Source organism: Apis florea, unplaced genomic scaffold (genome assembly GCF_048593485.1).
Source record: "Apis florea isolate Af1SG1 unplaced genomic scaffold, ASM4859348v1 contig_3756_pilon, whole genome shotgun sequence".
Taxonomy (NCBI): domain Eukaryota; kingdom Metazoa; phylum Arthropoda; class Insecta; order Hymenoptera; family Apidae; genus Apis; species Apis florea.
In genome coordinates, this window is record NW_028256838.1 from 539,804 (window position 1) to 558,756 (window position 18,953).

Sequence of the window (18,953 nt, forward strand, 5' to 3'; positions counted from 1 at the left end):
AAAAATCAGTATTTATATATAGGTTATCTTGAAGTTATTCAAACTTTCATGAGAAATAATAACGAACTACTATATTTTAAGATATATTTAAAAATATATTATTAAATGATAAAAAAAAATTATTTAGCATAAAGATAGTTATTATAATATTAGAATAAATCAATAATATCTATCTAATTCGTTATGCTCATTATTAAATTTAAATTATGTTTATTATTTGAAATCATCATATTTTTATATAATAAATATGCAATAAAAAAAAGAAAATATATTGATTTAATTTATAAAACAATATTATTAATACATTAGAATTTATTTTATTTTAATTTAGAAAATTGTTTTTCATGAATGCTCGTGCAATATTAAAGAATTGTATTGAAGTATTCTTTATAAATAAAAGTTTAGCATTGTAATAATTATTATTTTTATCATAGTTTTCTAATAAAATATTAATTTTTTATTAATTATATAGAATAAACATTAACAATTTTAATCATTACTATTAATTTATTTTTTTTATTTAATTTTGTAATATGTTTTATAATATAATATAATAGTAGTTTTATAATATGATATATAATTGAAATTTATATTTGAAATATATTTAATACAATTTGATTTGAAATTTATATAATAATATTTGTAATATTGCAATTCATATAATTATTTATTTTACTTTAATAATTCGTAATAATTAATATATTTATAATTAATTATTAGATTAATAAGGAAATATTTTAAGTTAGTAAATTTCAATTCATATATTTTAATAAATTTCAATGAATTTTTATTAATAAGATAAATTTAATTTAATAGATATAAAATTTAGTTTAATAAGTATATGTTTAATATATATTAATATTCTCTTTTGTAAAAATAAATATAGCTAATAATTATAATAAGTTATAGTTTATAACAATAATTATTATTGTATTACATATGACAAACATAATTAATTTTAAGATGACCTCTCTCAAGAAAAAACAAAACAAATATTTCATTATCTAACAGAAACAGAATTTAGAAAAAAATTATTTTAAAGAAAACATTTAAAAAGTACCTGTAAAAGAAATTAAACAGATATTCATTAAAAAATATCTTTCGAAAATAAATTCATGAATAAGATTAAAATACGAAAATAATTATTCAAAACAAATATGTAATTTGAATATTCGATCTCTTATTTCAAGATAAAATATTAATATTATGTATAAAAATAAATAACAATACCACAAACTGAATCATTTAGTGGTTTAAAGTTGCTATGACAGGGGTTAGATTTGCTTTGGCGCAGCGATGTTCGATATGACGCCCTCTGATGGTAAGCTCTGTTATTAGAGCATGAGAAGCGGTGGGGGAATAGAGTGTAGCAACGGAGCGTGCGTCTACGTCAAGAAAAGCTCTGAGCTTATTGGTCCCGGTCCATTGTTGCGTATTGATTGCTGCGGAGCGGTGGTATGGTCGTTGGGACATTCGGTCGTCCTCATCGCCGTCGTCGTCGTCGTCGTCGTCGGTGGTACAGTCGAGTAGGTTAAGAAAGCGGGACACGCGTACAGATAGATCAGTTTTCCGTGTCGTTGTGATCGAAAGCGCGTTTCGTCGCGTGCGATCCATGGATCTGGGTTTACTATATAATAATCACACGTAAAATATACAAGTATATATACATATTATATACGTATTTCTTCATATATACATATAATTACACTTTCACATATACATACATATAGGTGACACACGCGACACTTGTAAGTATAAGTATAAGCGCGCGCGCGCGCAACATATACAGGTATAAACATATAAACACATGCACGATACAAATAAAAATTATTTCCATATATGTACATACGCATACATATACACGCATACACGCGCGCGCATCTATATATACGTTATACGTGTACATAAACATTTACTTATAGATATAACAAATACATATGTACGATCGTGTGCGCGCGTACCTACACGTACATTTACGCATACTCCATGCAGGAATACATAAATATGTACGTATATATTTATGTACAAAATTGATATAATTACAAATGAGATACGAATATACAGACGAATACGTTGGTGCGCACACATAGGCAACATGTATATACAGATAGACGTATATAAAAAAACGTAAAGATACACGCGAAACACAGACAGAGCACCGAATACACGCACGCACGTATGTCTATATACGTGGACGCACGCGTATGTATATATCATCGTAGTGGTGGTGTCAGTGGGTTGTTTTCTTGTTTTCTGTTTCTCCCTCTTTCGAGATTGGAACTACCTGCAGCATCAGCGGCGGCGGCGGCGGCGGCATCAGCTGCCGCCGAGCGTGTCGACATCGACTGCTACTGATCTTCGGTCATGATAAACTTGGTGGATAATTTTTGAAGATAGAATTCTTCCCGAGAGAACAATCAACAGAATTATGTACGTCCGAATAATAATTCGTAGAAGCAGGACCGAATAATCGGGGATAAGAAAGAAAGACAGAAAATCGAAAATTTCATCGGTTCGATTGGTGAAATAGGTGACGAGAGGAAGCGCAATAAAGGATTGCTGAGTGGTTCGAATGCAAAAAAAATTAGCATCGATCGACCTGAAATCTGATTTCGCTACAAGGAAAGGACGAAACGAAACGAAACGAAGGAAGAGTTGAACGGACGGGCCAAGCGAGAGGGGGCGGAGAGTGAGATAGAGTGAAAGAGGGTTCTTTGGGTGAAGTGAAGAAGAACGGAGAAGGGAGAAACGAGTGTAACGAACGAGATAAGGAACGAGAGATAAGAAACTTAGCGGAAGAAGGAAGAAAGAAGAGGAAAAGAGATTAGGATTAAACTGGCGCAAAATCGGCAGTAGGAATAGGCAATAGTAGGATTTAGAAACAGGTGAAGATAATTTCGAAGAGAGCAAGTGTGGGACGGGGGTGGGTGGGTGGGTGGTAATCGGTGCGTGCGTGCATCGTGCGTGCATCGTGCGTCGTACGTGCATCGTGCGCGGGTGCGTGCGGCGTGCGTGTATAAACAAGAAAAAGAAGAGGAAGAAGAAGAGGAGGAGGAAAAAGAAGAAGGAATAAACGGCACGGAGAAAGGGAAGGAAAGGAAAAAAAAAATAGAGGAAATAAAGGTTGATTGGTTCCGTGGTGGTGGTGGTGGTAGTAGTGGCGGTGGTGGTGGTGGTGGTGGTGGTGGTGGTGGTGGTAGTAGTAGTAATAGTAATAGTGGTGAGTGGGAGCAAACTGCGCGAAGCTAGTTCGTGGTTGAAAGCTGCAACGAAGCGCGAGGTGTGCAGAGTTGCAGCAGGAAATTATGAAGCGTATAAGGAGCGCTCCGTTGGCCGCCGCTTGTCATAGCTGCCGGTGAATGTGTGATCCGGGGGCAGCAGAGATCCACCGTAATGACGACCGAAGAGACGACCGAGCAGCCCCCGGTAGACGACTGCCTGAAGGAACGGAAATGGTGGTGCTTCCTGCTGTCGAGCATCTTCACTTTCCTTGCCGGGCTGCTGATCGTACTCCTCTGGCGTGCGTTCGCCTTCCTCTGCTGTCGCAAGGAACCCGAATTCGCTCCAAATGACCCGAAACAGAAAGAGCAAAAGACGAGCCGTCAGGGCAAGGAGTTCGAGGGGACTTTTATGACCGAGGCCAAAGACTGGGCCGGTGAACTGATTTCTGGACAGACCACCACTGGACGTATTTTGGTAAGTTTTTCTTTTTATCTAATTGCATCTTTCTTTTGCTTTTATCCTTCTTTTTTCTTTGCACGTTTCCTTATCTTATCTTTGCTCTTTCCTTCACAGCTGTGAAACGAAAGGGCAGAGAGGGTAGAGATGAATATGCGCGCGTATATATGCGTTGTGGAGAGCAAGATATTTGATATTTCTTTATTTTTGATGATTTTACATGTTTTTATTTCTAATGGATATTAATTACATCATGTTTAAGAAATTTTAATCTATGCAATAATTCGAAATTTCGTTTTCGCCATTCGTATTAACGGTTTTAATATTATATTACTTTTTGATGTGTTTGAATATCAAACCATTGAAATTCTATTGAAATAAGAAAGAAACATTAATAATGTACGACTCGTTAAATGTACGTTAAGTTTACTCATTGTTGGTAGTCTGACGCGATTATTTCCCATGAATTATGTTGTCATCGATTTAAATGATATTTACATACTTACTTGTGTATTCCAGAACTATTACTATTATGTTATATTATTTGATTATCGATTTCCAAGTTTTTGCGGCATTCTACACGGTATATTGTTGATTTGGGAATTCAACGTGCGTGAGAAATAACATAGATCAATCGAGAAATACATAGAAAGAAAATTGAAATTTTACAGACATTGTAACGCTTAGATCGTTTATATGATCATCGCGATATTATACATATGTATGTAAGGAAAAATATGAATAAATATAAAAATATATTCGAAGAAATTGCTTTTATCGTGCAAATATAGTTTTGTTTCTATTACAAGTTATAATATATTAAATTATACTTTAAAAAAAAAATGAAAAGAGATTAAATTATTAATGCAAATATAATGTTGAATCAAATTTCAATTCGTTTTATAGTTTATAAAAATTTAAAGGAAATATTTAAAATACGTACGTATTATATACATGAAATAAAATACATGATGAAATTGAATTAATTTTCTAAATTAATTATTTATGTATCAAAGACATTATAATCAATTTTTTTATTTATAATTACATTTTGAATTATAATTCTAAATTAGATTGAAATTTTTTTATATTTCAAGAAAATATCAGTGTAAATATTTTAAATATTTATCTATTTTTCTATAAAATATTTTTTATAAATTTATTTTCATTTTTATTTTTCGTATTACGGAATTCTTCTTCTTCGAAATATGACATCATAATATGAATATTAATTCTAGTTTAATGTCAATCGCATACGTTATTTTTCTTTTTTTAATTGGACATTTTCTTACTCGAGAATGATACATTAATAAATTCAAAAAAAACATAAGCTATAATAAAAATATTTCTGAACTATAACAAATATTATAATTAAAACATAATTGTATAATTATAATAATATCTTACTTATCAATATAATGCAAATTTAACAAAGAAAATTGTATACACAATATATAACAAGTTTTTATATATTATTTCTATTTGATCTATATTAAGTCATGTATACGATTCACAGTAAATCGATCGATATTATTCGATGAAATTGTATCAATGACTATACACGATGTAAAATTTGATATAGAGAAAGAAAAAGATTATTACAGTACGTAATAATTTAAATATATTATATATTTTAACACCACAGAAATGATATATACATGGTATATACATATACTATATATGTATATATATAATAGCACGTACAGAAAGTGAGTTCACGGCACGAGTTAGCTCGAGTATCGTAGCTGGTGACCCAGTTTTCGTTCGTGGAACCAGCACGTCGTTGACTGAAGTAGAGGGGTAGTTTCTACGCAGTGCGTGCTTTATCCTGTGGGGCGTGTTTCCAGCCTCTTTCCTTTTCGAAGCTTCACGATTCTATCCTCTTGGTTTTATTTTCGTTGTGTATTTTTCAACGAAAAACTATACCTACCAATTTCCATTCCGATTTAAACAAAGAATACAGCTTTTAATCGGGTACGCTTTCTTTTCAACGTTTTCTTTTCTTCTTAAACGTTTTATCAAAAATAACTTGATCGAAAATTTTATATAGTTTTAATTTAATATTCCTCTTATAATATAATAATAATAATGAAGAGTATTATTTATTGAAATTATTAAAGATTATTAAATATAAATATTTATATGTTAAACATAAAATTGTATGAGTTAAATTTATATTAATAAATTTGTTAAATTGTTAGACTTTTTTATTTAAAAAAGAATATAATAAAGTTTTTTTTTGAAGCTTTTTTGATATACATTGATATATGTGATTATAATTTGAACTTCACAAATATATGGTATATATGGACATATATGGTACATATGGTACATAATTATATATAGATTTTTTTATACTTAGAAAATTTGAATTAACTGTGTTGCAATTATGTTTGTTGTTTGAAAGTTTTAGCACAACACAGATCTACTTTAGAACTTAAATTATTATTTCAGCTCTCATTTACATGATGTGTGTACTACTTTGGAGAAGACACTGCGTCATTTTTATACTTTCAGTTAATTTCTATAGTTTGTCCCATTTCGATAAGGTATATCCTAAGAAGTGTGTTTTTAGGTTAGCAGTTTCTTCTAATAAATAAATCAAATTTTTGACAGAAGAAAGAATTCTATACTTGAGTTATGATTACATAGTGACTATATAAAATATTTGAACATGAATTATCATATTCATTATAGCAGTTTGTATACTAATTAATTAGATTCAAATATATTTCATTTGTGATTTTTTCATATATAATTTAATAATATGATTATAAAAATTTTACATTATAGAAATAAAATGAACGATAAAAAATGATGTTTTATTAAAAAATATGAAAAATACTTTTTATAATTGCTATATTTTTATTCGTCAAATCTTTTATATTTTAATTTTTCTGCTCAAAATTAAAATTTTTGCCTTCATTTGAATAGATGTTATCAAATATTATTCAAATAATTGAAGTATAATTTTGATAATTCCATTTCATCTGAAACATTTATAACATATAATATAGAAACTTGAATTTTTAATTGAAAGAAATGAATAAAAATCAAGATTTATAAATAAATATCTGTAAATAGAAGTATAAATATATCGATAAATTAAATTTTATATTTACAAATTTGAAAATTTTATAAATTGTATTAATTCATGGCGATTAAATTATAATTATTTTCATATTATAGCATAAATCCAAAAGTTAGAACATCATTAAATTATCGTCATTAATTTAACAGGGAATTTTTATCTTTCTTTATTAAGCACGCGATACTTTTATGATACATTTTTATATATTCTTTTCAAATAACACGACGTCACTTATATAATGGTGATGTGTCTTACAAAGACAACCAAGTAGGTTTCTCTCTAATTTAATCCAACTGCAACTTACCACGTTACTTGCTACCAATGAACTGTTCGAACCATACCCTTCTCTACTAGATGACGTGTGTCTTACTTTTCGCATTAAGTTTTATCGAATTATAGAAACCTTTATATATATTGACATCTTGGTTAATTTAGCCTAGAATATATAATTCACTCGAGTAAAAAGTCAAATTTCATTTAAAACGTGTGTAAAAATGTAATTTTGAGATGCATTTTAATGCACAGTACGATTTGTTTCAATTATTTGTTAATGATTAATATTATCGATGAAAATTCTTTTTGTCATACATGATAAAATTTTGAAATCTCCTCAAGTGGTGACATTTGATTTTTTCTATATTTTTTTTTTAAATAAATTTCTGAAGCTTTCAACTTTTTTTATCTAAAATTATTTAAGTTTTTGAGTATACTTAAAATTTAAAAAAAATTGTGAAGTATTCTAATAGGTTTGTTTAGGTTTTTACATAAATTTCCAAAATTTGGAAGAAGTTAACAGATGAAAAAAAGTTTTAAATTTATTTAATTTTTTTTGAACTTATTCAATTCTTTTTGATATTAATTGTTAATTAAAAAATATTATATAATAAAAGGCAACGATTAAAAGATTTGATTATAAAAGAAGGATATAGAGAACATTAAATAAGGTCATTATGATGAAAAAGTATTAAAATCGTATTATTTGTAAAAAAAAAATCAATAAAAATAATTGAGATAGTCATGTTACGTTGTACGTCTTCTATACCATATTTATAATAAAATTATAAATAAGATAGGATATTCTATGACTCAATATAAATCAATAATTAATCAATAACGATAAATGAGAATAAAAATAAAGGATAATAAAATTGCATCGAAGACTTGTGGTCCCTAAAGAAATATATTTGAAAATCAATCTGTATACATCTAATTAATGTTGTTGATTTTAATTGATATTTCATCGCAGACTATTATAGTTGCTTTTATACAGAATAAAATATCAAAGTTCATTTAATATTTATTAACATAATATAGCAAGCAACAAGTAATTGACATTAATAAATTAATTAATTAAGTTTTAATTTATTTTAACTTATTATTTTAATTAAGATATTGTTCATATGACTTTTCTCTCGTTCAAACTTATACTTGTTACATTAAATTATTATTAGTTTAATTACTGTTAGTTATTTATCACATTCTCAGACTTTAAGGATAAATTATAAATAGATAAAATAATAAATTAAAATATTGTATTGTTAGTTTAAAAAAAATAAAAATGAAGAATAAAATTTTCCATTTATCAAATTATTTTATATTGGAATACGTAAGCATTCAATCACGGTATAAAAAAAGTGTCATGCTATTAATTCAATGCTATACTGTCTTCATGCATTGAATGTACAAATGTATCATTATGTTGATGAATCGACAAAGGTTTTTATTGATTCTTGTCTATCTTCTGCGTATCTTCTGCGCACAGTCTCCAAATTATATGGCAATTTTTCTTTATCATTTGTCATATTCATGGAAAACAATTTTAGATGTAACGTCAGATAAGTCAATCAATTACTTGGAAAAGTTTCACTTCGATTTTTTTCATTAAAGGATGATTTAACATTGAAACAAGAAAAATCTATTTTACCAACATTATAACAAAAAATTTTTCATAATTTTTATATATTCTTTAACTTATTATTAAATATATATATATATATTTTTATACAAATAAATTGAATAAATATTTTTTTACAAATTTTTCAAATTTTTAATTGCTTTAAATATAATATAATAATTGGATCCAAAATCTGTAATAAATTGTTTAATTTTTTATTATCAAATTTATGACAAATAATACAGAATTTTTTTATATATTTAAATAATTAAAGATTAAAAAATTATTAAAAATGAATCTGTATTTTTTATTATTGTAGAATCCACAATTTTGTTTAATACAAATATTGTATATTGTAAATAATATAACATAATATAATATAATTGCTTTTTTATTTTCATTGAACATAACATATCATTTTTTAATTTTATTTTATATTAAGGATAAAAATTATTTTAATAGTTTTGTATTAAATCATCTTTAATTGTGATTTAAATGTTTGCAACGTTTCATTGAGATGGGAAGAGATCAATATATTATGAATTACTTCAATTTCAAATCAAACTATCAATATTTATCAATACCAGCATCAATTCATTCAATTTATACAAAATGTGAGTAATGAATTTGAGAGAATGAAAGATCGATTAATGAAATGTGCAAATCTTTCAGTTGTATTTTGCAAAAAAGACAAAAAAATATCATTTGTTCTTTCGATTGGAAAATTCTCCCGCATGTGTTAATCCTCCCTTAATTCTCTGACCTAGCTTCATTTGACTATTCATTGAAATTTCAATATCATTTGATAGATACGCACTTTTAAATATTGGAAAAAATGCAAAAAACATTAATGATTTTAAGCAAGGACTTAAATCAATTTTTTTGAAATTTGATAATTATCCGATGGAAAAAAATTTTATGGTTTTTTTAAAATTTCTTTCTTAAATGATAAATTTATTTTAGAAAAGTACTAAATTAATTTTTAATTTTAATACATATAGAAAGTGATTCATAAATATTTATATTTCAAGAAATGAATCTATTCAAATATTTTAAATTTATCACAAATAATAAAAGATACAAGTAATAAAAGATACGTACATAATTTGGAAAAAAAAAAAACAAAAAATAGAAAAGAAATTTGAAATTATTAAAAATATATATCATATTTTCGAGCAGAATTCAATGTGTAGAATTCAATATTACTATATGCAAAGCAAAAAATCAATCAAAAGTGTAAATCAAATTTTCTCTGAAAATAACTAAATCAAAAATCTTTTTAATGCTTTCATTTAACAAATAAAATTAATTATTTTATACGAAATTAATTTTTTTCGTATTTTTATTAGCATTGCTGTATTTAGTAATTTTGTTAAAAGTTAAATTTATTAATCTAGTTTTTACTTTCTTAAATTTATTAAATTAATTGGCTTCTGAATTTTTTACGTCATTTTTTATTTATCTTAACATGTGGATTCACCCTCTAAAGTATGGGCATACATTTATAAATTACCCTGTATAAACAACAAACATACTTCTATCTTTCAGCAAGCATGAAGCGTCAATGCGAATGCAAATAAACTACGGTTGCCGAGGCACACCCACTCCCTTCAATTCAATATAGGATCCACTCTCGCAGTAAGAGAAACGGGCATATAATCGTATATACATAGGAGTGTATTATGTGCATACCGGTTTTGTCTCCGCGATATCATTATGATGGAGTTTCCATTTATGACTGTTCTAGGAAGCAGGCCGTCTATCCTAGCGCTCTGTGTTGAACCTACTTTCAAAAAAGCTTCTTCACGACGATACTTTTTAATCTACTTTCTAGTGCGTTAGCATAGTGCGTTAAAAAAAAAATGCTTTGGATGAACAGTTTTATTCTTCTTCAGTAAAAAAGAAAAAGAAAAGATTTCATTAGAAAACTTGTATAATATAATATATTGATATATAGATAAAAAAAAGTAATGAAAATAAAAACAATTTGAATAATAAAAATTTTAATATCATTTTCTATTTAAAAATTTCTTGACACTTTTTTTTTTCTTACTAACATACTCACTTGAAAATAATTTGTTGCATATTAAGAGATTAATTGTTGTGTATTATTCAATTAAAAAAAAAATGAAGTTTATATCTTTATTGGTTTCTGAAAGACAAATTTTAACATTTTGTTTAAACTATCTTGTATAATATAATCACATCAATTTAAATAAGATTTTTTTTATAAAATAAAAAATTTATATGTATAAATAATTCAAAGAGAACTATATTTTCATGGTTATATTCTTTTATAAATGATATAATGTTTAAATAATTTTTTTACCTAGATTCATATAACACTAATATAAGAATTATACATATTAGAATATATTATATTATTCTAATAAATACTAAAATAAATATATTTCTATTCTTATTCATTATATTAAATTATTAAATATAATAGTGATAAATAAAACAAAAAAAATATCATTATAATTAAGAATTTAAAAATTTATATAGAAATATTATTCCACAAAAAATTATTACGTAAAATAATAAACATCTTGATATCAAATAAAATAATTAATATTAGAATAAGAATTTGTTTTCATAACGTTCGCGTTATGAATTTATAAATATCTCTATCAAAATTTAAAAAGAGCAAGTAGTAAAGGTTATTTTATGCAGTCCGTAGTCGGCGGAATTATCAATGATCATTACTACTGGCCTGACTCTGCTAATACTGATGGTTGCTACTACTACAATTCAACGTGTTAAATACAAGTAAAAAAAATATTTTCATACAGAACACATAAATATATAATAATAAATTATACATTTGAAAAATAATATGTTCCTTTTTATTAGAATAATACTAATATTCTAATAATATTCAATCTGATAAACAAAATGAGTGAACTATTTATCATTTTATACGCTGCAAAATTATAAAATTGAAAAAATTTTAGAAGATTTTTATGTATAATTTTTTATTTGCCAATTCATTATTATTATTATTATTATTATTATTATTAATAACTAAATTATTATAAAAAAAAGTTTACTTATTATATGATATGTTAAAATCGAATTTTAATAAAAAACGAACTCGTATAATCAAAATAAGAAAAATATTAATTATTTTAAATTTGTTTCGTAATTTTATTCACTGCATAATTTATATATAAATAATAATTTTATATAAATAAACCAATATCGAAAACAAAATTTTTATTTCATAATATCTCGAAATTGTGAATTCAGTTATTTCGCTGTCATAACGTGGATTTATTTATATCTTATTGATTCGATTCATTGGACTATTATGGTAGTTTAAAAATTGATTAAACCTTCAAGATGTCAATCACCAGAGGCGGTTATTCGCAGCGTGAATCAGTTACGACTATAGCGTGAACTCGGTCGCGCGGCAACAGCGATCGTATTTAAGATGTTCTAATTTAAAAATACAAAGTTAAATCCCGACAAAACACACTGAGCAGTATTTGAAGAATCACAGAAAACTAGATGAATCCCCAGGGAATCCGCGTAAGATTGCGCAAGATCGTGCAAGTTCACGCAAGATCGCGCAAGATCATGTAAGACCGCGTAAGAATGTGCAAAAGTTCGTTTACGATTATAATTGTTTCATAGAATACAAAATAGAAAGATCATTACGATATTTGTTCGAAATAAACACATATAAACGTTTAATTTTCTTTGTTGCATCGATATTCGTTGCATGTGCGCGAGTCGGCGCAATCTAACACGTGTTACCGTTCAAATTAGCCGCGCAAAGTATAAGTCGCGTTTCGAACGCGCGCAACCTGCTGCGATACAGCGCAATAGTGGTGCGCATCTAGTCTTGGTATATATAGCTTTAGGAAGAAAATCTGTAATAGTGGCATGGCTGCGAGTTTGTAATAGATTTGATTTGTATAATGTTGAATTATAATTTATGATATAATTTGTAATATTTGAAAATATCTCTGTGCTATTTAGAGTGTGATTTGTGTTGTACATTGTTATTGTAAATGTTATTTGAAATTGTACATCTTAATTCTTGGAAGAGAATTCTTTTTTTTACAAATTGTTTCAATTAAGGTTAGAATAATTTACATATACGTAATTTATATAAATAAGGTATTTTTATTTAATAAAGAATAATTATAAAGTGATTTCATTTATAATAGGTAAATTCAATGATATTTTCATATAAATATATTGAAAAATTTTTATTCGATAAAAATTGCATAGTATGAATTTGTAAAAGGTTATTAAAATTAAAATTCATATAGGTCATAAAATTGTAATAATTCAGAAAATATATGACTTTCTTATTTAATTATTAGAGTAAATATTTAAGAAGTTGTAAACTTCCGATAATGAAAAAGGAAAATATTATCAATGAAGGAAAAATATATCTTAAAGAAATAACGAGTTAAATAATTGCATAAGGATTCTTCAATAAATTTATTATATAAATTTCAGTCAATTTTAATTTTATTTTGAAATAATAATAAAGTTAAAATTATTAGATGTAATCAAACAATATTTAATATAATTTTTATATTAAAAAATCAATTAACATGTTCTAATGATATATTCTAATATATATTAAAGATATATTTAAATCATTAAACATATAAAAAATTGTATAATTAGTATTTCGTTAAATTTGCTTGATATCAAATATTGAAAATGTTAAGAAAAATATATTAAATTAAATTATTATATTAAATAATATATATGTAATTAAAACAAACAACCAGCAGTACCATTTGGAAATATTATTAAATCTTATTTTTTTGATTCAAATTCAATAGAATACAGTAAATAATAGATTTCGTTAAATTTTTCAAAAAGAGATCTCGTAAATATTCAGTTTTCCCATTATCAATTAAGACAAAATAAATTATTTATGTTCAGTATACTTGGAAAATATGTATGGTATAATTGGAACTTATCCTTTAGCTAAAAAAGCAATCCTTTATCTGACCCATATAACGAAATCAATTTCTTTTCACGGATCACTATCTATTTTTCTTTGAACATTCGGCATCAAGTGCGACCATATCTGTCTCATTCGTTATTTAATTCGCGTCGTATCTCTAACCTAACTGGCGACAGATGAGGAGTTTTTAGAACTACTGTACTGGTCGTGCCCGTCCTTCGTACATGGTCTATTTTTGAGATCCTGTAAGCTGCGCCTTAAGAATCTTTAATAAGTTTCAATGTTTAAATGTTGAGCGACCTCTATACGAAAGAATATTTTATCATATGCTCCAATTTCTCCGTATTTAACTACTTATTTTTTTCAATATTCTTTCATTTATAGATTATGCACATTATATTAATTACATAGATATTTGAAAATAACAAATTTCTTTCAAATTATTATTCAAAATAAAATAAAATAGCAAATAAATAATTATTCGCATAAAAATTTTTTTTAATAAAATTCAATTTTGTTGCAAAATCAATTTTTGAGTGATAACTCAAAAAACATGAATTCATTAATTCAAAAAGAATATAATAACATTATCTTATTAGTAAAACTAATATCAATTTGTAAAATTGATAAAATTTGCAATCAATTACAAAATATGTGATAAATCAACATATGGAATATTTTCATTAAGTCAAATTAAGTTAAAAAAAATAATAAAAAGGAAACGAGATTAGATTAAGAAAAGGGTTCATATTTGGAAGAAAAGTCGTTAGTACCAGGCTGGCAGACAGCCAGTGTCAGTTTCAGGCCAAAGAGTAGATTTGTCGTGACGGTGTTCGTGAACATAACAATTGTATTTACGTGGATCCTTTCGGTTCAGTCGAAATAAAATGTTAGATACGATTCCAACCCTTCTTCGTTCGACTGACACGGTTTCAGTGTGCCAAGGCCTATTAAAGATAATCTAGTTTTTCAGTTAAGAATGAGAGGTATACGCGTTTACATATATGTGCACGTAGTTTATGTATACATATTTACTTACTGATGAATTTCTCTTAAGTATTTCGAGATATTCGCTCATTTGCATTTATGCAAATGTCATTTGCGTAATTGCATTAGTTAATTGCATGTACGAATTAACTGGAGAATGAGTACAAAGAGAAATCGACCAAACGAGGCAAACCTTTTTGCTAGCTCGTTATCAAATTATCGAAAATTTTATCATAATTTAATTGTTTTATTTATTTTTTTTTCCTTATATTTTCTTGCTAATATGTACGAGTATGTAATAATTTTTTTTTTTATATCGATTTGATTTGAAGAGATTTTTCATATGCATTTGACTTTCTTTCTATGACACGACGATTAAATCGAATAAACTGTTTTCCTGTTTGTTTGTTTATGTTTATAAATCTCTCTCTCTTGTTTTTGTTTATAAATCTCAATCATAATTAGTCAAATTAATATTATAGCAAGTCATATAGTTTTCAAACGTTTGTTATTATCATATGAGTTTAATTCTAATTTTTTTTAAAAGATAACATAAGAATTAATTTTGAAAATAGAACTTCTTTTATATATTTTATTTTTTTTTTGCTCTTGTCTCAAAATTAGAATCAAATAGTAAAATAGAGGCATAATTATAATAAAAAATGTTTGTATCTAAATTTATATACCATTAAAGAGAAAATAAAATATATCAATGAATTATTACATACAATTAAAGATGAAGTACAGGTTTCTAAAATATTTGTTAAACTCTTGAACAATAGTTTTAAGGATTTTTATATTTGCTTTTAATACTATTTTTTTTTCAAATTATTTTAATTATGAAGAATAAAAAAAAACATTATTTTCAGATTTAATTTAGAATCAATTGAAATTATTAGGTAATTTCACGCGTTTCTTAAATGAAATCATTGAATAGGTATTTTTACTTCGACAATATATTACTTTGATCTTACCGGAAAGCGTATTACTCACCATTCACACCATCCGAATTTATATCTTTCATGATTAGTCACCAAAGGCTAATTTAAAAACGATAATTATACATGCAATAGGTATATATTATACAAAATCATTAGGAACAGATTTTTAAAAGACATAAGTTCTTTAATTGTGAATATATAATAAGCTATAATAGATTTTATGATTGCATATATATAAAATTAGGTTAAAATAATCAATTTTGCTTTTTGGCGGTATTAGAATGAAAGTATTGACGCAATATGTATTTTATATATTGAATATCGAAATAGGAGTATATGTAAAAATTTAACTTCTCTAATTACAATACTGTCATAAAATGATTATGTATACATAACAAATTCATTTATAACTTCCGATCTTTCTATCTAGTTTAATTAGTTTCAAAGTAAGTAAAAATATTTACAGGATTTAATTAAAACAATAAATCTTTTCATTAAAATATTTATTTCTATCTATATATTTATTTTCAAGAATATACAATAGCTTTTAAAAATTAGATATCTGAACTTCTCAATAGAAATCATCACAAAAACAAATCAAAATCTTAAAAATCTAAATTCTAGTTTGACATGTATTATTGAAAGCGAATTATTTCTTTATTTTGATAATTTATTCCCGAGATAAAAACGTGATTCCCTCTTGCGTCACACAAGAGGAAAATTATCCAGACCATAAAGTGTTTCGTCTGGTGAACGGTTGGTCATATGAAATTCCTGTCTATTTTTTTCTTTCTTTCTTTCTTTTCTTCTTTTTTTTTTTTTTTTTTTTTTTAACGTGTCGCAGTACTTGACCCAAATTGTTTGCGACCACCAGTGTAGGAAGATAGAGACAAAGACAAAGGCAGTGGGAAAATAAAACAATACCGAAGAGACCAAGTAGGAAGAGGTGGAATTAAAGAGGAAGCGATTGTCGACGTCGTGTTTATACTAGAAACCACTTCCGTCATGAGGATTGTTATCACGCGTGCTGCTATTAGTTTCTTTTTGCAGTTAACGTACTTGTTAAATCGTGTGCTTGGTTCACGTTGAAATATTTCATTCATATCACACTTATATATTCATGGTACGCTTAAATTTTTATTCGTGATTTTTTTAATTTGTAAATGGAAAATGAATTGTTGTCCAATTATCAATCATAATTACATAAAGGAAAGAAAATTAGTAGAGGATAAATTGATAGAAGGAAAATGTTTTTTAATTTGTGTAATGTAATGGAAAATTGCAAAATCGTGCGGAGAATTATTTAATTATTTTTTGTATCTTGATATACCAATATGCGCAAATTGCTTTATTTATATTTTTCATGTTATTATTGTTGTTTGGTGTTTAATGGATTAAATAGATGTACTCGTACACTAAAATTATTAGAATTTATATATTTCTTTGGTGAATTCGTTATAACAGTGATATAAAGAATTCAAGAATTACGACTTTAGATATTCTGAATTGCTATAACTTTATATATATAATCTTGCAAAATAAAAATTTTATATGAAATTGGAAATGTAGTTACAAAATTCTACCAATAAGTAAATAAAACTATATAATAAAATGTAATTAATTTGTACAATATCTTTTTTATCATAAAGAGAATAATTATGGCATATTATTTCTTGATCTATAAAATGGCGCTTTATGGTTATATTTTAACTATCAAAGTTATTCAAAAGTTGAGTTTTTAATTCCTTTTAATTATTTGATAATTAAAATGTTTATGCAAAGGATATATTGAGATGTATAAAAAAATGAGATGTGAATTAAAAGAGTCGTGTAACGAGTCGCGAATTTATTTCAAAATTTTTATTGAGTAAATACGAAGAACAGCACACGTAACTTGTTTTTTAAAATATGACGCAATATTCTAATAAAGAGGTGATTAGGATCAATTGTTTCATACGATATGCATTATGTAATGCATATTATGATCACGTTGAAAAATTTAGAATAAATTGGAAGATAGAATTACAAAGATGTTTTTTTCTTAGGTTATGATGCATTCTTGTAACGAAGTAATTAAAATCAATTGTTTTAACCGTTATATAAGTTGAAAAACATTTAACATTGAATCAACTTAATTTTGTCTGTTTATCGTCTTATATAACAACTTAAAGTATTTAATTAATAATATAAATTTTAATCTGCAAAAATTAAAATGATAGTATTTAATTATACTTATTTAGGAAATATGTATAAAAGAGGAAATGAATAATTAGAAATATTAATGTTATAATTAAACAAAAAAATAAAATTGAAACAATTTAAAATGGAATAAATTGGATTACTCACTATGTGGATTTCGTAACAAATTTTTATTAACAAATAGTTCAATATAAATGAAAAATGATTGTCGAATACTCATAGAATTTCCAATTAGTTAATTTGATTTTATTTTGATACTCTATTAATTAAAAAAGTATAAAACAATTTATATTTTATTACACTGAAAATTAAGAATTTTATTTTTGTATCATCTATTACTATTCGTATATAATATCTGTAAGAAAATAATATTTATTATAATTATATAAATTTATATTATAAATTTGGCCATAATCAAAATGATGGAAATTCATTTTCCATAATTTATTGAGTATATAATTAGTAAATATGAAATAAAATTGGATAGTTTATACGTAATACAAATTTATCCAAAATAAATTTAATTTAATGTAAAGTTTACATTGTCACACAAGTAAAACTGTATATACAAATATATTTGTATAAGTTGTTCAAACATAATTCTCCAGTATCAAATAAACAAAATCAAATTAAAACATAAATTTAATATAATAGATATTAAGATTTAAATACTTATTCCGTTAACTCGATAATTATATAAAATAATGTAAAATTCATTTATGAACTAAAAAATATATAATCAATTCACATATTTATTTACAAAATTCAATTACTTATATTCAATTAAAATGCAAATTCTTAAACATCTCAAAGCAAAGGAAAATGAATTTGCATCACTTTCGTAACATTTAAATGATTCAATCGGTGATGTAATGTCTATTTGCGATATTCAACGACACTCGTTTATTACATTTTATACAAATTTTTATTGCAGAAAAATTGTTAACATTGCGAAAGGTTTACGAATAGAGTTTTTCACTTTTGTGCATCCACACCACGTGTACTGAAAACAAATACACGTGACATTTAAGACTCGTTTTAAATTATTATAATTTTCCATATTGAATCACACTCAATTTATTAATCAAATAACACTACTTCATTAACACATAAATAATAGCTCAATATGACAAATAATAAATTTTTCACAGAGTTTCACGATTAATTCGACACATTTTATTGCTGATAGAATTTCACGATTCAATCTCACATTTGTCCCTATAA

At 25.5% G+C, this 18,953-nt stretch overlaps 1 protein-coding gene across 8 annotated transcripts in view; it reads left to right on the forward strand.

Annotated features, from left to right (window-relative positions):
• Positions 1-3,205: 3,205 nt before the first annotated feature.
• Positions 3,206-18,953, forward strand: part of slo (calcium-activated potassium channel slo) — a 114,521-nt gene continuing 98,773 nt past the window's right edge. For 4 of the 8 annotated variants that reach the window (XM_031919197.2, XM_012492047.3, XM_086914896.1 and 1 more), the window contains exon 1: positions 3,207-3,696. In XM_031919197.2, the coding sequence (XP_031775057.1) occupies positions 3,394-3,696 (303 nt within the window). In that variant the 5' untranslated portion in view covers positions 3,207-3,393. Of the gene's footprint in view, positions 3,697-18,953 lie in introns of all 8 variants that reach the window. The other 4 variants (XM_086914892.1, XM_086914893.1, XM_086914894.1 and 1 more) reach the window with 2 other exon arrangements.